General features: G+C 39.3%; 2 protein-coding genes across 3 annotated transcripts in view; one reads left to right on the top strand and one right to left on the bottom strand.

Moving 5' to 3' along the window:
* Nucleotides 1–22,294, top strand: part of LOC134753356 (leishmanolysin-like peptidase) — a 194,931-nt gene that overhangs the window by 133,282 nt on the left and 39,355 nt on the right. For both annotated transcript variants that reach the window (XM_063689235.1, XM_063689236.1), the window contains exons 2-4: nt 9,860–9,960; nt 10,401–10,431; nt 11,067–11,149. In XM_063689235.1, coding sequence (XP_063545305.1) covers nt 9,860–9,960; nt 10,401–10,431; nt 11,067–11,149 — 215 coding nt within the window. The remainder of the gene's footprint in view (nt 1–9,859; nt 9,961–10,400; nt 10,432–11,066; nt 11,150–22,294) is intronic.
* Nucleotides 13,978–18,889, bottom strand: LOC134752995 (uncharacterized). The gene is made up of 6 exons (XM_063688755.1): nt 18,724–18,889; nt 18,044–18,367; nt 17,582–17,723; nt 16,821–17,021; nt 16,513–16,672; nt 13,978–14,134 (listed from the first exon to the last, which is right to left on the bottom strand). The coding sequence occupies exons 1-6, from the start codon at nt 18,880–18,882 to the stop codon at nt 13,993–13,995; spliced, it is 1,128 nt and encodes a 375-aa protein (XP_063544825.1). The 5' UTR covers nt 18,883–18,889; the 3' UTR covers nt 13,978–13,992.

Here is a 22,294-nt window from a genome sequence, read left to right as displayed (position 1 = left end):
GGAATGACTTGCCGAAGAAAAAAAATATCCTTAAAAATTTAGAAAAAAGATAATGCCCCACCGGGGTTTGAACCTTCGCCCATACGATCGCTAGTCCGACTTTGTAGTCTTTGTACCGCTGAGCCGTCAGTGCTATTGGTCAGACGCGCGAATTTATTCACTACTACTCAGCGGCGTCCACCGGGCGAATCACGCAATGCATACAAATATGAACTCCATTACTTACTACATACGACATAACAGCGGAAAAAATACGTAGGTACTTTGGCGTTTAGGCCGCGGCTGGCGGAAAACCGTTATTATTTCGTTCCCGAGAACGAAATTCAATCGTTCGTTCCCAAAACCATTTCAAACTACCGTAACCGAAACCGAAAACGTTATTCGAAGAACGGATCATTTCGTATAAACCTTTCAGATAAACCGGTTTAATTCCGTTCTTTGAGAACGGAATCGGCGAGCAAACGTTTGTTCCCAGAACCATTTAAAATACCGGTTTCTGAAACCAAGAACACTATTATAACGGTTTGGGGTCAATGTACGAAAACGGTTTAAAAATAATACCGGTTTCCGATCCCTGGTTTTTACAGCTCCAGTTTATAAAACAAGAAATAGAGCAAAAACGTTTTGTATGATAAACTTAAATTCGCTGTAATTTTTATAACTATGGTATCTGAAGCTACATAAACTAATTACAGACATAGATAACCTTATCCTATTGTAAGTACAAAGTTTCAGAGCAATCTAGCTAGTCGTTTTAAAATGAGAGCAGAACTACGTTTGTATGTGAAACACAGCTTGCCGGAGACCCTTAATTCGGGGATAATACGAAATTGAAAATTAAAGTTATAACTTGCCTGTCACCCATAACGTTACAATAAATATAGAAAATATCATTCTGAAGTTTGTAGTCTAAAATATGTAAATGTACGTTGAATGTGTAAAAAGTTTCACCACTTTATCGATACTTAAATGAAATTCTCTCGTAAAACTAGGTAGTTTTATTGGAAATTGAGTTGCAAAGCTTCTAAAGCAAACACTAACTTATGTACCTACTATATAATATTGTCTTCGGTTACCGCGATAGTTACTCATAAATAAAACTATGTAAAGTGTTCGAAACGTCGAGATGTCATAGACATATACAGACGGACAGAGGAGTCTTAGTAATAGGGTCCCGTTTTTACCCTTTGGGTACGGAACCCTAAAAAAGGGAAATAAATAAAATTTTCAACACACTTGCTCAAAACAACGTTTTTATTCCAACGATTTTTGGCTCATAATCCTAGGATATTAAACACGCGTGCTTTTTCAGTATATTATAACTCGTGCTTTTTCATTATATTATCCGATTGAGTTATAATATAGTAATAATATGCATGGAAACGGAGCCTTTTTTAATTGGTCGGACTGGCGGGCACCGGCGCGCCCGACCGCCTGCAGTATGACAGATTTTAGATTTTTACTGTTTTAACAATTAAAATTTGATTAATATGAAAGTTTTTTCCTGGCAAGTGTGTTAAAAAACGTCGTATGAAACGCGTGGGCATTGGTCATTACACACATCGGCTTCCTTATTGCGCGCTCGCTTACATCTCGCGCGCACAATATCGCCTCGTGTGTAATGACCAACTTAGCACACTTGTATCACAATGTACTATTCTGCCTAATTTCGCACGTGCATTACAACCCTGCCCTAGGATTCATAATAACACGTTTTACAAAAAGGGTGATGAAATTAACTATTACACTCTGTAAAAAAATACTACGTCGGTGGCAAACAAACATACGGCCCGCCTGAAAGCAGCCTCTGTAGCCTATGTACGCCTGCAACTCCAGAGGAAATATAATTAATACTGGCAAGGACTAAACTATTATATAAATTATATTATATAATATAAAAAACCGGACAAGTGCGAGTCAGGCTCGCCCACCGAGGGTTCCGTACTTTTTAGTATTTGTTGTTATAGCAGCAACAGAAATACATCATCTGTGAAAATTTCAAATGTCTCTAGCTATCACGGTTCATGAGATACAGCCTGGTGACAGACAGACGGACAGCGAAGTCTTAGTAATAGGGTCCCGTTTTTACCCTTTGGGTACGGAACCCTAATATATAAATGCCGTAAGTTACTATTTACTTGCAAACTCATATTAAATAAAATAGAAACTGAGCGTTGTTTGTAAAACGCCGCAAACTGTTTTATTAACTTTGACAAATAATTTAACAACTAATTTTGTACTTGAATGGTATACCTAGCATGATCACATAAAAATGTGGCGTTCTCAATCACAAAGTACCACATTGTAGCTTGCCATAAGGACGCTATGACAGGTTATTTGTATAAAGACACAAGCAAATTTCGTTTATATGGTAAGCGACAAACTGGTGCCTTTTGATTGAAAACGATGATCGTGAGTGTGTCAGTGACAAAAGTAAGGAACTTTGACGTGCAATAATTCTTAAACTACAAGTTCAAATTGAATGTTCTTCGGAATATATCCAAGCCGTATTATGCCCTATATTTCACTGAAAATTCAGGGCTCTAGCTTTAGCCAGCACAAAATTACAGGACGTCGAAAATGGCCTGAATGGCTTCGAGAAAAGGATGATACGGCCGTGCCTCTTTGTTTCGCTCGACTTGGCGCCCCCAGATCATTACATTGTCTTTCAATAAATATGTCAAACAAAGGGATCCCCTTTTTGACAGTGCGAGCCATATGGCCTCGTCTTGACAATATTTTACATGTATTTTTTTGGTGGGATGTCTATGTCTGGTATTAGTTTTCGTTGCTCAAAATTGTAACACAAAGAAATTAGAGCGAGTAGAAGTTTTACATACAAACGTTGTAAAGTGAAAATGTAATATAAATACAGTTTTTTTTCCAAAACGACTATTTTCTGCTAGAAAATTATCGCGTAATTTATTTACCAGCCGCTTGAGATGTGTTTAATATACCTACTGTAACATCAAATAGAATAGTTTTGGTCAAACATTAAAGAGTCACACAACACACAAATCTCTGTTTTGACATTTTGCTGGGACGTCAGTTAGCCGCGACCACTAGGGCTAAGATGTTCGGCTCTTTATCATTTGTTACCATGCCTGTCACGTTCTAACAAATATGTAAGTGCGAAAGTGACGCATGGCATGACAGGTGATAAAAATGCGACCATGATACCGCTGCACGACCAGTGAAACCTGTGTCGAAACGTCGGTAAATAAAGGTAACAATAGTTATTTGTGCAACAAGAGAGGAAAGTTGGTTTTTCTTGCGTTTATTTTGAGTCCCGAGAAAGCGAAAGAATCTTTAGCGTAGCGAGGGACTCAAAAACACGAGATGTGTAATAACTTTACTCTCGTGTTGCACACATAATTTTTCACCTCAGTAGTGAGAACATATTAAAGGGTAAAATGTATTTCGAATTACACAGAATAATACAGAAACCAAAAAAAATTGTAATAAAAGTATGAAGTGGCAGTTCATGGCCTTCACTAAACTAGAAAGCTACTTTGTTTTACTCCCTGGAGTAAGGAAAGTAGCACTTTCTTCACTCCCTGGAGTGAGGAAAGTGCGACTTTCCTCACTCCAGGGAGTGACGAAAATAGGCTTGTTCGAGCTGCTGAGGTGAAAAATAAATTCGCGATAGACCCGATTGTAAATGTGATTTATGTGTTCAAAACGCGAAAGTTTTAAATGTTAACCTTGTCTATTTCAATTTATAACCTTGTCAGTTTCGATATAATCTGATAACGTATGTACTAATCGTTTTAACATTACCGGAGTATGTATATTATTATTCTATTGACCTTTTTTATTATTAATTAACCTTAATTGGCTGGGCAATTAGCCGTGGTCTTTATTGATCCAGACTAACGATCTATAGACATTTTTCATAAACAAACATATGATAAACATACTGTAAATGATATTTAGATCAGTACGGTTTTTACTCACTATTATTTTTGGTCGCTTTTGGCGACATGTTTCGGTTTCTTTGGGAATCCTTCCTCAGGCACGAGTGTCCGCGGCGGTTGTACGTCGTGCACTGGGCAATATATATTTTGAAATATGTCTCACGATAGTTTAAGTTCGAATACTGTACATGTTCTGTATTTTATGAGTAGACAATATGTTAAATAGTTAACTTTTTTAAATATTAATTTGTACATCCTGTAAGTTCGTCTATCTGACCTGGCTATAGTTTTCCACTCATCTACTCGAAGGTTAGCTGGAAGAGACCCCTTATAGACTTAACACACAAACTTGACTTGATTTGTAAAATGTATTTTATTTTAAATCACATTTACAAACGGGTCTATCGCGAATTTATTTTGTTACCTTTATTTACCGACGTTTCGACACAGGTTTCACTGGTCGTGGTCGCGGCTAACTGACGTCCCAGCAAAATGTCAAAACAGAGATTTGTGTGACTACCCCACGAAAAGTGCATTTAAAGTTTGAGGTAGACATCACATTTTCACATAAATGTTAATTATTATCAATAGTCCGACACGCAACACTCACAACATCCGCGCACACATCCGAAGATAGATCCCTTGGCTTTAACTTCTTCTACCGTTTGTAAATGTGATTTAATATGTGTTCAAACCGCGAAAGTTTAAAATGTTATGTATTTTATTTTACCAATAAAGATCTGTATATCTGTATAGGGATAAGTTCGCCTTTGTACTTCCATTATTGTAATTTATTTTTGTAAACCTGTGTTTTGTACAATAAAGTTATTACTACTACTACTACTACTGTATATATAAAATTAGTATACGTATAGTTAATAAGTTTTGACAAAAATTTCGTTTTTGGTACAAGCTTTTATCGCTGACTGTACTTTTCTTTCCACAGGCAACTAATACTCATCGCGACAATTGGGTAGGTAAAGTTTTTTGAAGATAGGCAAATTATATTTTTATCCGATAGTATTCGTCATAACGATCACGGAAATGCAGCTCTTTTATTTTTATTTCGTATTATTTATTAAATATATATTTTTAAGTGACCGAGATGACGTTTGTGAAATTTAACAGCAGATCGCACTAATGCCTGTGCACGTGATTTAATTGATGAGATAGAAAAAAAAACGATGACAACTGTCAGCGTCAGTGTCACTTAGCCTTAGCTGTCATTGCCGAAAAAATAAAAATAACGGCCCAACCTTTCTGTTACCTTGCGTTTTGCGATTTAGTGTTATCATTGAGATTTTTGACGACCTCAGCACGACCCAAGGACTTCTGATTCACCACGACATCTGCGAGTATTTGGACAAAGATTGAATCTACTTTCGACAACTTGGCACTGCTTATTGGACAACGTTTTCTTCCCTTACGACGACCCGACCCCTGCGCTGACCCTTGGACTGATAAATTAGTAAATTAAGATCACAGACACCATGGAACCAGAATCTGAAAACGCACGAATGGATCTACAATATTACAGGGATGAACTTCAGTGTTTTGTGCCGTCGTGTAAGAAGCGCAGACGAGACTTTACCACGTCGGCTTATTTAAGCATACCAAAGTCTTTACAAGCGATTTGGTGCCAAGCATTGGAGATATATTGCCCAAAACGCAACTTATATGTATGTGAGGACCATATCAATGTAAGTATTGTTTATAATAATCTACATATGTGGTATTTTCTATAAAAAGGGACCTTATTGTCGATGGCGCTTACGCCATTATAAACGAAGCTCCGATATAAATACAATGCCGCGCGACGCTGTGCGGCGTAAGCGCCATCGACAATAAGGTCCCTTTTCATAGAAAATGTCCCATAGTAGATGATTGTAGTCTTTAATGTAGGTCCTTTTTGGCTACAAAGTTGCCGTGTTCTTTCGTTAACATCATTATTCTTCATTTGTCAAATATTACATATTTTTTACACATTGCTACTGTAGGTATTACTGTCTAAAATCATAACCCTCTAGCTGCAGTTTAAGGAATGCTGTTTAAAAACTTAAAATCACTTTAAACAAGTTCTTTAAGGCTTGTGTAATTAATTTACTCACAACCACCTTGGATCATTTTGTGTTAGTGACAGTATTGATCTTAAGGTTAATAAGTAAACATTTTTAAATGTTATTGAACAAAAGTTTTATCGTTTCAGGAAACTGCTTGCAACTGTTACTTCGAAAGAGACACCTTCCAAAGCCGAGGTAATACAAACCAAAGTGATCGCCAGCTTGCGGGTACACATGGAACATGTCATACGGCGGTTGAGGGAATCCGCATTCTTGGAACCTCACTCGACTGTAAACCATAATCATGTCAAGTATGTAGATGAAGCCGTTTTGATAGCATGTGCTCTAGTAAACTTGCAAAGCAGTATAATAAAAATCAAGTAATTTTTGTCTCGTTTTATTATATAAATCCACAAATGAATATCCTTTTATAATAAACAAACACTTATCAAATAAATCATATAATAAGTATTAGGGGACATCCTACACGAAACACGAAGATCGACCTAGCCCCAAACTAAGAAAAGTTTGTAAGTACAGTCGCCATCAGATATATCAGACCGGCTAAAGTTCTCACAAATATCTGAGCACATCTTTATTGCAAGGCGTGAGGGTATGTGTTCAGATATTTTTGAGCACATCGGCCGCTCCGATATATCTGATGACGACTGTACTAAGGGTACTAGGAGACAATATACAACATACCAATATAGATAATACATACTCATATACATAGAAAACACCCATGAGTCAGGAACAATATCTCTCTTGATTATTCAAAAACTGATGAGAAAGTTGTACTTTATCCACATGTGGGGCAAAGTAATCAGATGCAAATTTTGAGTTGCTTCCTTAGGTTAGCTGGTGGAATTGACTTTTAAATGATGATTTTGAATGATCATTTGGATTTGGTCTTGTTTGATGGTTAATATTTTCTTCGGGTTGGTGTGGTGAAAATTTTTGTGTTTCACTCGGGGGCAAAATTTGTTTAATCCTCGTGCTTTGAAACCCTTGCTACGCTCAAAATTCCACTTTAAACAACAACTTTGCCCCCTTGTAAAACAAATAACGATTGCTCAACACACAAATACCAGGGGCCCATTTTTCGAACGGTAAGGTATGTACATACCTGCGTCAAACAAGGGCCATTTTAATACAAATCTAAATATTTTGTAGAAATGAAGAACAAGAATAAAACGTAGGTTATTATAGTACTTAATATTCACTTTATTAACCGTCTGAAAAAGTAATTCACTGTGACCCACTCTCCCCTAATTAAAGATTTAGGTATCACTACACTACAATGATTTGAAGTTTGAAAAAAAAAAATACATTCTGAGATTCAGGCATTTAGGCACTAGGTATTCCTTTATAAGATCTAGGAATTTTGGTAAATGGGTAAAATTAAATAAACATTTATAGCGCCCCGGCTTCGCACGGGTTACACAAAACCTTAATGTGGGCTGTACACACTCGTTCTCTGCCTGTCTCGGGGTGTCTCGATAACCGATTCTGTGTGCCTTTGGGCACTTATTATAAGACTTTATTTACCAGCTGATGCAGGGCAATCCTCACTATCAAATGATGCATCATTGACATTATAATTTTTTTCGTCTAAGTGAACGGTCACAATATAAAAATTTTTTTTTTCTTAATTTGGTCTCCGGTACAACTTTAGCCCGAAGAATACATTCTGTGTTGCTTCTTTTTATTTCGACATAGCCTACATTATTTTCCACATATCCGTTCCTTGATGCCTAAAACAATAAAAAATGAATGAAGTTAAGGTTTAAGGTGTATATGTAGACTAAACATTGCAGGTAAAATATAAATACCAAAATGTTTAATGTATGTATTTCACTGATACGTACAGGAGGGCCTTCGCTCCTCTAATTTCGGCGGCATTGTGCTTATCACTGTTATGATAATAATTTAAAATCATAACTAGGTCCATGTGGGTCAAGTTTGTACAATCTGCTCGCATAAACTCGCTCATCCTTCTTGCAAAACTCAGTCCAGGGTCTGCGCAAGGGTCGGGTCGTCGTGAAGGCAAGAAAACGTCCAATATGCAGTGCCAAGTTGTCGAAAGTAGATATTTAATCTTTGTTCAAATACTCGCAGATGTCGTAGGGAATCAGAAGTCCGTGGCTCGTGCTGAGGTCGTCGAAAATCTCAATGATAACCATATGATAACACTAAATCGCATCAGAATATGCTTTTTGCTTTAGTTATTATTCTGAGGTTATTTTTCGGCAATGACAGCTAAGTGACACTGACAGTTGACTTGACATCGTTTTTTTTTTTTCTATCTCATCAATTAAATCACGTGGACTTCCGGTTCGAGCGCCATCTTGATAGTTAGCATCGTGATTAATTACTTTGTTTTTTGCTTATTAATATTGTTTAAAGTGTAATATCGATAGCGTATTATACAGTAAACTAATGTGGTAGTGTGCAGTGAATGGAGAATTAATTTTGAAGCGCGTTTAACCACCATCTTGGAGTCAACGGCCGGTAGTCCACGTGCTTCTTGTAAAGTCTAGCTATCGATTTACAAGAGCTAACAAATCACCGTACACTGTCTTGTACAACCGTACAATTTTTGTCGTTTTTAAACCTCTTAATACCTTGATACTGGCGAAATAGTCCCACTGGGCTGAAGCCATAATTTTAAAAGAAGAAGAAGAAGAATTAAATCACGTGCACAGGCATTGCAGTGCCTGATCTGCTATTAAATTTCACAAACGTCATCTCGGTCACTTAAAAAAATATATTTAATAAATAATACGAAATAAAAATGAAAGAGCTGCATTTCCGTGATCGTTATGACGAATACTATCGGATAAAAATATAATTTGCCTATCTTCAAAAAACTTTACCTACCCAATTCTAAAAACCCCAAACACAATTAGTTTGCGTTGTTTTATCACAGAGTTCCCATGGCCACCTCCTGTCTCCATCATCAGATCAGCTCGACGGTACCATAATATTGCATTGTCACCCGACTTAGATGTGTATGCAAATTTTTGGCTTTATTGGAAGTTGGGAAGAGGGTCAAATTTAATTTGCAAGATTTGACCCGTACGTATAGTTAAATTTATGTACAGTCGAGTTCATAAATGTATACATTTTTTCACCTTATTGCAATAGATAAAGGTGAATAAATGTATACATATTTATGAACTCGACTGTACAGTACATACATACATAGGTACATTGCAAGTTAGCAAAGTAATATCAATTTATTTACATACAACAATGGTACTACGTAAACGAATTTAGTAACTAGCTTAAATCTAAAATAGGCCCTTGAGGCATTGTACCAAGGATGCTGGCGGCATTTCCTCGCTGTATCGCAATGCTGATACATTGAAAAGTTAGTTAAAAAGCTTGTAATAATAATTTAAGTTGCCTTTCCACTGAGGCCGTAATGAGAGGAGACACGCGGGAATCAACCAATAGCACCGCTGGATTACAACCATTTTTAAGGTTCCGTACCTTAAAAGGAAAAAACCGGCCAAGTGCGAGTCGGACTCGCGCACCGAGGGTTCCGTACTTTTTAGTATTTGTTGTTATAGCGGCAACAAAAATACATCATTTGTGAAAATGTCAACTCTCTAGCTATCACGGTTAATGAGATACAGCCTAGTGACAGACAGACAGACGGACAGACGGACGGACAGACGGACAGCGGAGTCTTAGTAATAGGGTCCCGTTTTTACCCTTTGGGTACGGAACCCTTATAGGATCACTTTGTTGTCCGTCCGTCCGTCTGTCTGTCAAGACTATCTCGGGAACGCATAAAGGTATCGAGTTGAAATTAAAACCATATACTCAGCTTTGTATCCGCTGATACTAACCTTCTGTCTGTTTCTTTCACAGGTAATCAGAGGGGTGCACATAGAGCCGGCACATCTCGTGAAGAAACGGAATATAGATCAGCCGCTCAGAATTAGCATATTTTATGACCATTCTGTCTATAGGTAAGATATGTATACGAGTATATACAGGGTGGCTAAAAAATAAGTGCATTCCCGTTCTCAAGATGCATTTAACTGCGTCGAAATATCGGAAGCTCATAAGGGAAGGAATGGAAAGATTTGCAAGGTTCTGGTAGGCTTCCGTAGCTCAATTGGTTATGAGCAACGCACGGATTGCGGAGGTTGCGGGTTCAAGTCCTGCCGGAAGCGTAACTTCCATTTTTTCCTTTAATATAAAATTTGGAATACAAAAGGTAATCACGGTCTATATCCCGGTCAATATAAGTGTTCGAAGAACGGCGTTTCGTAAGGGACATTCTCGTGGAATGCACCCACATCAGTGGCAAATAAGCATACGGTCCGCCTAATGGCATGTGGTCTCCGTAGCCTATGCACACTTGCAACTGATTATTGATATATCTTAATTTTTGTTTTGTTTACAGATTAGAACCAGAGAAATTCGACATGATCAATGTAAGTATTTGTTTCCTGTTTTATTTTTAGGGTTGCGTACCTCAAAAGGAAAAAACGGAGCCGTTATAGGATCACTTTGCCTGTCCGTCCGTCGGCCCGTCCGTCTGTCTATCATGATCCTTTATCTCGAGAACGCGTGGAGGTATAAAATAAAACCATATACTCAGGTCTACACAGGGTCTATACAGTCCCTGGAAGCTGTGAAAAAAAAAGAATTGGCGTAGGCACTAGTTTTTACGAAAGCGTCTGCCATCTGATCTTCCAACCCAGAAGGGAAACTAGGCCTTATTGGGATTAGTCCGGTTTCCTCGCGATGTTTTCCTTCACCCATAAGCGACTGGTAAATATCAAATTATATTTCGTACATAAGTTCCGAAACACGTGGGTACGAGCCGGGGTTTGAACCTGCGACCTCCGGATTGCAAGTCGCACGCTCTTACCGCTAGGCCACCAGTGCTCTGATAAATTTGATCTAAATGTGACGTTTTCAACCAAAAAGTACCACATTGTCGGTTGTTGATAACTTGATAAGGTTGATCTCAAATTGAAGCTATATGGAAATAGCGCCTTATTGACAACCGACAATGAGTACCCTTTTGATTGAGAATGGCACAAATATGTATTCATAATTTCAGAACACGATCCTCCCTAAGGCGGTGAACTTTTGGGAGGAGGCGCTGAAGGTCCGGAAAACAGGAGGTCCTATTAAACTTAACAGGTTAGTTTTTAACTTATTATTTTTCCCCTCACTAGCTCGGAAAGCCGTCTTTTATCCTTTAAAACAAGCGGGGAAAAACGCATTTTATCCACTAGTGGGGAAAGTAATTTGACCTTGGATGGAGCGTGTTTAAGTAGCTTGACAGATAACAAAACCTAAAACGCTCATAATAATGGTTCGTTCGATATTAATTATCATTAAATAAATGGTTTGAGAATCTAATAAAAAATACCAAATTTAGCTTTATTTAATAATTTTAAGTCATAAACCTTAAAATTCCATAAGAAACGTAAGATTTTTTATAATGATGTTAAATATAATTCTGAACGCACAAGTTGAGTCGATGCAATTTCAAAACGCATCGTCGACATTTCATACGTCAGAACAGAAATGTCAACATTGTCAACAAAATTTTTACTGTTCTTCTCACCGACTCACGTAAAAATCAGAATTTCTAGTGTTTTCTGTTATAATATCGTAAAAAAGTTAGTGATTCCAGTGATGAAGATGATCTAACGCCTGTGGATGTTGCTCTTTCCTCGCTATAGTGAGGGGAAAAGTTTTGTGTTACACACGGGTGCAAATGTATTTTACTTCTCGTGTGTTGAAACACTCGCGGGTAAAATACAACTTTGCACCCTTGTATAACAAATAACTATTTCACCACACGTTACTGTAGTAAAGGCCCTCTTGATTTAAACTTTCACGATTTTTACATATTATTATTCACAACGACGGGACTTAATCGGGTAAAATAAGTTTTAAATTAGTTCAGTGCGCATAGTTTTAAACACTTTATGCATTTTAATTTTTAACCACATGTGTGGAAAGTAATCTGATCCAAACTGAGTTGTTTCCTTATGTAAGCTGGATGATGTGAATGATAAATGTTTTCGATCATTTGGATTGGATTTGTTTTAGTTTGTTTTTTTGGTATTTTACAGTTAGTATTTTCCTTGTGTTGGTGTGGTGAAAAATGTTGTGTCTCACTCGGTGGCAAAGTTTGTTTAACCCTCGTGCGTTGAAATCCTCGCAACGCTATGCTCGTGGTTCAACTTTGGAATCTTTCGCTTGCTCGGGTATCAATATTAGAATGAGCGGTTAAACAACAACTTTGCCCCCTTGTAAAACAATAGTTATTTGTTATACACGGGTGCAAAGTTGTATTTTACCCGCGAGTGTGGGATTGGAACACGAGCAAGCGAAAGGATTCTATAGTTGAACCACGAGCGAAGCGAGTGGTTCTAAAATAGAATCCTGAGCGTAGCGAGTGTTTTAACGCACGAGAAGTAAAATACATTTGCACCCGTGTGTAACACAAAACTTTTCCCCTCTCTATAGCGAGGAAAGTGCAACATCCACAGGCATTAGATCATCATCATCAACTGGAATCACTCATTTTTTTACGATATTATAACAGAAAACTGGAAATTCTGTACTTTTACGTGAGAAGTTTTAAAGTAAAAATTTTGTTGACAATGTTGACATTTCTGACGTATGAAATGTCAATGATGCGTTTTGAAATTGCATCGACTTAACTTGTGCGTTCAGAATTATATTTAACATAATTATTAAAAAACAAACGTTTATTATGGAATTTTAAGGGTTATGACTTAAAATCATTAAATGAAGCTAAATCTGGTATTTTTTATTAGATTCTCAAACCATTTATTTAATGATAATTAATATCGTACGAACCATTATTATGAGCGTTTTACGTTTTGTTATCTGTCAAGCTACTTAAACACGCTCCATCCAAGGTCAAATTACTTTCCCCGCTAGTGGATAAAATGCGTTTTTCCCCGCTTGTTTTAAAGGATAAAAGACGGCTTTCCGAGCTAGTGAGGGGAAAATAACTATTACTTATTTGGCTTTAAAATAAGGTTCAGAGCCATTGATTATAATATTTTATAATTAATAAGGTAATGTAATTTATAATAATGTAATGAAAATTAATTATTAATAAACCCATTTTTTTTATTTATTCAGGTAATTACTTATTGAGTTAAACTTATATATATTTATATATACAATTTCATTTATAAAATACTTTAAAAAATAGATATTGTTAGACATAAATAATACAGAAATTAAAGATTTTGACAAATCAAATACACCGTAGTAGCAGTATGAATAATACTCACTTTTTTGGAAAAACAATAAAACAACAATACAATAACACATAATACTTGTACAAAGGCAATACCCGGTAAGGGCATTTATTAGTGTGATGAACACAAATATCTGTTCCTGAGTCATGGGTGTTTCCTATGTATATATATATGTATTTATGTTTATAAGTATGTATATCGTCGCCTAGCACCCATAGTACAAGCTTTACTTAGTTAGGGGCTAGGTTGATCTGTGTAAGATGTCCCCTGATATTTATTTTTTAATACAGTTGCTCAAAAAGTGGTACTTTTTGTGGCTGCGTAGCGTGCGAGAAGCTCAATTTCTCGAACTAGTGCTTTTTACTTTTTAGTTCCAAACTATACTTTCGAAACGCAGTTAAAATGTAATTTAGCTTGAGCAGGTACCAGGGCCTCACTCGTTACTCGGAGGTGTCGTTGAGCAACCCGCGCCGGGCCCGCGGCGGCCGCGGCCGGGGCGCGCACGAGTATGAAGGTATCGCGGGCTGCGGCAGCTCAAGTATCGCGGGCTGTATAGGTACTTTTGGTTTTGGTTTGGTTTGGTGGTATGATTCTACTAATGATATATTAATTTATTATTTTTTCGCAATTGTATTAAAAAACGTCGTTTACAACACGTGTGAAATGTCTTTTCACACTAGTTGTAAAATGTACTATATCGGCTCGGTTTGCCAATCTGCCCTAGTCAAAAGCTTATCCCGTGTCCGTCCGTATATAAGTCATTCTGATGCACATGGCGGGCATCTCGTAGCCGATTTTCTTGTTGCAGTTGGGGCAATAGTGGTTCTTGTACGTGAACCAGTTGGTGCAGTACACAAACACTACGAAGGGCATCCTAGAAAAAAGAAGTTTTATGTACAATCGGGTGATAAGGGAAAAGTGTGGACTGAACGAAGATGTAGTGACATAAATTGAGAAAGGTATGTTGAGATGGTTTGTACACGTGGAAAGAATGAGTGAAAGAAGGCTACAAACAGAGTGTATAAGGGAGAGGTAGAAACGGGAGTTGGAAGGGGCAGACCTCGGCGGACTTTCTCTGATCAGATCGGGGAAATCCTGAAGAAAGGACAGGTCAAGAGCACCCTAATGGAATGGAGGAATGTTATGAAAGTGAAGGAAGCGAAAGAGGTATGCCAGGATCGTAGCAAGTGGAAATCCGTGGTCTCTGCCTACCCCTCCAGGAAATAGGCGTGATTATATGTATGTATGTACAATCGGGGACATTGCCGGTGAAGCACTTCAGAAAAATGTTACCTCGATCCTTACGAGCGAGCTAAACTCCGCCTCCCATAGATATAACCAATTACGATAGATTTAGGATTCTTTATGTTAATAATGAAAAGGGTAAAAACAGGTAATGAGACAAACAATAGGTAGTAAGGACAGTTTATTAGTTGTTGTTGTTTAGGCTATTTAGAGAAACGTAGTTGGGTGAGTAAAAGGTAGACCGTTGACGGGTAGACTTAGACTGATTTATTAAATCATAATCAAGTGTTTTATACATCTCTAATCTACGGCGGTACAGACATTATCTTAACCGGATCAGCACGTGCTCTAACCTATACTAAGTTATCGACACGCGCCGATAATATTTTGCTGACCGCCATAATACTCCCCCCTTAGTCAACCGGTAGGGTTGACGACCAGGTCTCTCGCAGGAGCTGTCCTGAACAGGATACGATTACGATACGATTATTTCCCTTCCACGACGTTATAACTTCAATCACGGCCCCGCGACCGTGAACTTGAAAATGAATCGCTGCGGCATGTCTCGACGCATGCTGCGTTGACAATAATTTCCTCGCGCGTGTCGCATATTGTGCTTGCTTGCATTTTCACACATCACAGCTGGTCACATGACTTCATTTTTATTAATTTGCTATTTGGCGTGAATTTCCTTGAATATATTCTTGATGCGTTGTGACAGTCCTCCCCGTTGTATCCTTTCCTTAAACTTGTCGTTCTTGGAAGAAACGGAGACGTGCCGATATCTTCTAATACGTCTGGGCGGACGTATGAAGAGTGCAGCCAGGGTGCTCAGAGCCAGCGTGGCGAGCGGAGATGCTCGAGCCAGGGTGGCGAGCGGAGAATCTCGAGCCATTGTGGCGAGCGGGGTGCTCAGAGCCGACAAGGCGAGCGTAGAGGGCGACGACTAGTAGTGGAGCGCTGAGTAAAGTAGTCGGGTCGCTAGGTTTGCTGCGTGCCACATCAGGATTAATCAGGATCCTCTTGCCATAAAGCGTTGGTGGATGTCTGGTGTCATCGTGAAGTCATGTCAAGCTCGTTGTAATTATCTCTTCTCCCTTCTGACGATATTCTGTGATCCAAGAATCCGGAAACCGGAATATAATGGGAGTAGCCGCTGCTTTCCCGCGATGTTACTTGGCAGTGTCGGTGATGTCATTTGATGGAAGGGTGGCGAAATCAAATTGAGACGAGATCACTTTGTCAGTCCTCCTCGACCAGCAATTGAATGACGCAGTCACTTACTTCCGAGGCTTCTTCACTGGAGCTCTTCGTGTAGACATTTCAGTAGGTGCGTGTTCCTTCGACGGGCTACCACTGTAGCGAAGTGGCAACCGTGCACGTCGGTCCCCGTGGGAACCCCACTCGGGGTCACCACTTTAGAGGAACATAGTTGGGTGAGTAAAAGCCACCGTTGTCGGGTTAACTTAAACTGATTTATTAAATCATAATCAAGTGTTTTATACATCTCTAATCTACGGCGGTACAGACATTATCTTAACCGGATCAGCACGTGCTCTAACCTATACTAAATTATCGACACGCGCCGATAATATTTTGCTGACCGCCATAGGCTAAGCTTCGCCTCCCCAAAGATAACCAATTAGGATGCATTTTGGATTCCTTATATCATTTTGCAAATGCCGGCCGTCACAAAGACAATGCACGGCAATAAACTTTACCTGAGCTAACCTTTTTCTTTCAACACCCACATTTTTAAGTGCCATGCTATTTGGTCATCACTTTTGTATATCGCCTGACCGTCTGCATGACGTTAAAACGATTTTTGCCCTTAAGGTGGTTCACCGGGAATGTCCTCGATTGTACATAAGGTTACTATAGCCGGTCAAACAACTTCGTCAGTAGAAGAAGGCGCGAAATTCAAATTTTCTATGGGACGATTACCCTTCACACCTTTTTTTTATTTTGGACTGCTAGGACTGGGGGCCTATAGAGGCTTATACTTACAAAAATATGAACAGAAAGCACGCAATCCAGTGCGTGATGGGTCCAATTTCCCGTATAACCAGCGTGTGGACTCGTTGGGAACAGTGTTGGCAATATACCACTTTTCGGTCCGGACTCGGGAGGCCGATGGATGACTCGACAGGTGGACGATTATAGTTGCCTGAAATACAGAAAATGTGTTTACGACCCTAACTACAAGAAAGGCTACATATTTAAACGTCTTTAAAAGACTAGATTGTGTCACTCCATCTACACTAGCGCCCCTAGCGGCGAAATTAAACGCGGTAGCCCTCATTAGGCAAAATTACCTTGAGTAATGACGACAGTTCTCGGCGGCTCCGGTGGCGTTGGCGTACTCTCGGGCGGCGTCTGTGGCGTGTGTGTCGTGTGTGGCGTGTCGATCTCGCTGTACGCCGGGGGCAGATCAGGGTATTGTCCTACCGGTAGGGGTGACAATGAGAAGTCGTCGCAGCCGTAGATTGAGGCCTCTTTTGTAGAGCCTCCGTAGCCTGAAGAGAATCAAATTGACATAGGAGGAGTAAATGTAAAGGTAATTACGCAAACTTTCATTTTGTAAACGGAAAATTTCAATCCCCATTTAAAAAGCGTTCATCTTGCTCGTTTTTGCCCAAAACGTGCAAGTTGTGGAATGAGCTACCTTCTGAGGTGTTTCCCTTGGACTAGGACATGGGGTTCTTCTAGAAGCAGGTATTTACGGTTCTCAATGGGCAACGCATAAAGGATGACTCACGTTAGACCGGGCCGTGTCCGGGCCGGAGCTTCTGGCGCTTCGTTTTCTATGGAAAGCATCACGTGATCACCTGCCATGTCATAGAAAAGTAAGCGCCGGAAGCTCCGGCCCGGACACGGCCCGGTCTAACGTGAGTCATCCTTTAGTGGCTCCTCTGATGTTGCTTATGTCCATGGGCGGCGATGACTGCTTCCCATCAGGCGGTTCGTCTGTTCGTTTGCTTCCTATTACATAAATTAATAGAAAAAAAAATTGCAGAAATCTTTCAATGTGGCAATTACGCGATTTCGGAAACTAACGCCTCGTCAATAGACTTACCTGATGAGTCCGAGAGCCCGCGGACATCCAAAGTGTTGGGTGGCGTCGGCCGCGACGGGCCGGCGCCGGAGGCCGTGTCCGTGTCGGATGGCTTCTGCCGGTCGATCCGGCGGTTCTCGAACGGGTCGTAGAATATCGTCTCCTGCGTTGGACTGCTTTAGTTAAATACTCGTATTTTATTATATTAAAACGGGCCAACGGGGACTAAAAGCCGTCGTAGTATCACTGTTTAATATAAATAAATTAATGTGATATCACATAAATTTATTTAGAAATATAACATTAAATTTAATATAGGTACAGTAAAAACACATTTCAAACGGATTTTCATGCGGTTTTCACCTATCAATAGAGTGATTCTTGAGTAAGGTTTAGGTGTATAATTTGTTAAGGTTTTGTGTAAGCCTTGCGACGCCGGGGCGGGTCGCGAGTTTACTTATAAGTACAAAAATTCCAACTTACTTGCACATATTCGGGCTCCGGTTCGAGCCGCGCCGGTCCAGCGACGTCGCTACCCTCGCCGTCCGGCACGTCTATGTAAATCACCGGATCCGGCTCCGAGTCCGACTCGGATTTACGGTTCCGACTAGAAGCCGGGCCGGCGACGTAGCTTCCGGAGCTCTCCGGCACGTCTATGTAGATCACCGGATCCGGCTCCGAGTGCGACTCGGATTTACGGTTCCGACTAGAAGCCGGACTGGCGACATCGCTGCCGGAGCTCTCCGGCACGTCTATGTAGATGACCGGATCAGGTTCTGCGTCCGGATGTTTCTTACCGGATACCTTCTGTAAGCGAAACGAAACATATTGCCGTTCGTAGTAAAACAAACCGGCCAAGTGCGAGTCGGTTCGGTTCGGTCGGTTCCGTACATTACTCAATTCTTAACAATGTTTTTCTTATGTGAAACGTGAGTGAAATGTCTAAAAAACCCGTAGGGGTCGGATCAAACATTAAGTAATTAAGTCGACTCACACTTGAACTTGACTCCACATTTCTAATAGGTTTTCCTGTCATCTATAGGTAAAGGTAGTTTGTGGCGGGTGAAGGGGACGATGGGGCAAGTTGTTTCACCAACTGGCACTTTAAATCTTTTGAGTTGTAAGTCGAGTCCAAAGGCCTTTAAACACTATAAAATAATTACCTGACTGCAATCAGGGAAATCCACATTCTTTGGTTGTGGCGGGTGAAGGGGACGACGGGGCAAGTTGTTCCACCGGCTGGCGGTGGCCGCGTCGATGGACGGCGCGTCTATCACTTGCGGGTTGGCGTAGGGGTAGCCTTGGTACGGCCGGGTCGTCATGATACGCTGGAAATCAAATGGTCCCTATTAAATTAAAACAATGGACTTAAAACCGCAGACTAGGTATAGGACTACCACAGATATAGAATAACGCTTACGCTTAAAGACGATAAAAGTGTTAGGATGGGTCCTATAATAAAAGTTTTAATAACAAAACTTTCGTGAGACACAGACATATTAAATATTAATAACGGGTCACCCACGTATTTTAAGTCGAAAAACGCTCGACATGTTTCACCCCGTTTCGATAAGGTAACCGTGCTGGCCATATTCATATTTCTATGGTGCTTGCGAAAGAAAAGTTTGTGATTCAGCGAAATGTATGGGAGGCTGTCGAAATTAGTCGTCATCCGAATATTTACCGTGATTGGGGTTGGGCAATGCCTCCGAGCTGTGTTAGGTCGTGTGTGGGTAGTGTTGTGTGCAACACATCATTTGACAATAATGCCGTAAACGAGGGTAATTTGTCGTCCCCCCTGCCACCACCGGCGCCGAGTCATCGGGCGCGGAGGGCTGCGGCCCGCTCTCTGCGCCGGTCCGTCACCGTCAACGCAAGCTCCTGATGACACTACTCGGTATGGAGTGAAATATGTCGAGCTTTTTCGACTTAAAATACGTGAGTGACCCGTTATTAATATATTTAATTTATAATAAAAGTTGTTCACCCTTCAGAGTAACGTCAAACATTACAAAAACACCCAGTATAATAGCAGTGTACAGATGTACTGAATAATCCTTTTCCATCGTATTTTCTCTGAAACGTTCATATTTGTCATGCTACTTCAGTCAACCTCAGTACTTTTTGTACTGAGGTTGACTGAAATAGCATCACACGTTCGTGCGTTTCCGTAAAAAATCGATGGGAAAGGATTAATGTCTATTTAATTAATCTGTATTTATACTAGAGTAACTTGAGTAAATAATTTCTAATAACTTCCTTTTTTTAAGTCGCTTAAATAGTTATTTACGATATAAGTGCGGAAAAGATAAAATTCGAAACGAGTGGCGATAAATTAAAACACGACCGCAGGGAGTGTTTTAAATCGACACGAGTTGCGAATTACCTTTTCGCACGTGTATCGTACAACGCTTTACAGTACATATGGCCCTTTAAACTTTAGACATATGGACGAAAAGTGCTCTTTACGCACTAGTGCGAGAGAGTAGCACCATATGTACTGTAAAAAAGTTTATAGACAGTCATGGTTTGTCGTGGGCGTTATCATTATCACCAGCCCCAAGCAAGCAAACAAACCAATTAACAGCAAAGTCTGAATTAGGACGAGTCAGCGGGAAAAGATCGTCGTATAAAAATTTCATATGCCAACCCCCCACGCCACATGCCAACAAAATCCATTTGTGTTATTTTCTATAAAAAGGGACCATTGTCGATGGCGCTTACGCCATTATAAACGATGCTCCGATATAAATACAATGACGCGCGATGCTGTGCGGCGTAAGCGCCATCGACAATAAGGTCCCTTTTCATAGAAAATGCCCCATTTTATGCCAAAAAATGCCTTACATCATTTTTGAGAAGAGCTGAATACTCTTCAAATCAAACTGGACCGATTTCTTTGAAACATAGCTAAGAACCATCGCAAAAAAACTCGATTTCAAGTTAAAAAACCGGCCAAGTGCGAGTCGGACTCGCGCATGAAGATTTCCGTACCATTACGCAAAAAACCGCAAAAAGTCACGTCTGTTGTATTGGAGCCCCACTTAAATAATTATTTTATTTTATTTTTAGTATTTGTTGTTATAGCGGCATCAGAAATAGGGAATATCGTTTATTTATCAAATACGCACATGTCAAAATCAATACATAAAAACAACTTAAAATTACCATTAACCTAAACAAACAGAAATACAATTTGGAAAACCTTAATAATATTTACTTTCAAACATTACCAACAGAAATATATATCATTTGTGAAATTTCAACTGTCTATCACGGTTCATGAGAGCCTGGTGACAGACGGACAGACAGACAGACAGCGGAGTCTTAGTAATAGGGTCCCGTTTTTACCCTTTGGGTACGGAACCCTAAAAACAAATTATAGAAAATCACAGCGTAGTTTTCACCAGGGCTCGGAACCGGGTTTTTCTGAAAAACCCCGAAATAGCTCAATATTTTTAATTATTTTATGCTCTTTACGTAGGACTGAATCATGTATTTAGGTAACAACTTCGTATTATTAGATTGTGCCATTAAAAATTAAATAATAACCCAAAGAACGTAATAATACCGGTATTTTTTGTATGAAGAAAAAACCGGTTCCGAGCCTTGATTTTCACTGACTGACAAAAGCGGAAGATCTAGGTAGATCTAATAATAGGTAGTGTAAGATATAGCCTCCTCTAAGATAGAAACTCCAACAAATGCAGGACAAACTTATATTTATTCTCAGATATAATAATAAACATTTAAAACAGACAATTAAGGTATGTCCGCTCCACAATCTTTCCGCTCATCCTCCTCTTGTTTTTTCCTCGCTAACCTTTTTTTTTACTTTTTTTTTTAATTTTCAAGTTTCCCGCCAGTGGGCAACGATCCGCCAATTTTCGAACCTACAGCCAACGCTGATATTAAATTTGTTCTTAATTTAAATGTTAATATATATATATATATATATATATATATATATTTTCATTGTGATTGGCAGCTGTATATACAATTTATAGATTGTTCTTAATTGTCAAGTCGTTTAGACATCATTAAATAAATGAGTGTTTTGTATTTTAAATAAATTACATATGAAACGTTTGCATCATGGAGACTGTATAAAGGAGCCAAATCTCTATGTATGAAAAGTGTCCATCAAAAAACAGTAATTAGACGGCGCTACCATACACCGAAATACTACCAAAAACAACCTACGTAATTTGGTCAGGTCATTTGTTGCCTTATATGGTTCATGTTATACTCATGTCCCAGAGCCTAACTAGCGCCACCGGAGAGATTAGGAACTATTATTTAAAGCTTAACGCGGTCACTTTTACAACAATTCTGCCATAAGAGATTGCGATCCTTTCTAAACCATCCATAGTTTACATGTAACTAAAGTGAACATACATGTGATAACAATTTTGGAACCTTACACTAGTAAATATCTACGTACCTTAGCTTTACAAATACTACATGAGAAATTCCTTTTCAACACATGCAAAACCTCACTTTCACTGCTTCGCCATGAGGACTGAATGCATGACTTATCAACACGATAATACGATGATAAGATATCAGTGATATCTGTTCGTACCTATTGCCATATGTTTGTGGAAAACATCTGTCCAACTTGTCCAAGCAATCTCTGCAGTTTCTGCACCTAAAAACGACGGTGCCACCTAAGACAAATTTCTTTTCTTTCTTGCGGATACACTTTAAATAAATAAAATTTAAATTAAATTA

This window comes from Cydia strobilella, chromosome 26, assembly GCF_947568885.1.
Source record: "Cydia strobilella chromosome 26, ilCydStro3.1, whole genome shotgun sequence".
Taxonomy (NCBI): domain Eukaryota; kingdom Metazoa; phylum Arthropoda; class Insecta; order Lepidoptera; family Tortricidae; genus Cydia; species Cydia strobilella.
The sequence above is the reverse complement of the archived record's forward strand: the minus strand, read 5'-3'. Positions and strand labels throughout refer to the sequence as shown.

What these genes read in the sequence shown, in the direction of transcription:
- LOC134752995 (XM_063688755.1), bottom strand. Translation starts at nt 18,882, where the DNA reads ATGACGACCCGGCCGTACCAAGGCTACCCCTACGCCAACCCGCAAGTG. An exon ending in ATTTCCCTGATTGCAGTCAG is followed by an intron (nt 18,368 to 18,723) that starts GTAATTATTTTA and finishes TTTCGCTTACAG; the next exon opens with AAGGTATCCGGTAAGAAACA. An exon ending in CGGAGCCCGAATATGTGCAA is followed by an intron (nt 17,724 to 18,043) that starts GTAAGTTGGAAT and finishes AGTCCAACGCAG; the next exon opens with GAGACGATATTCTACGACCC.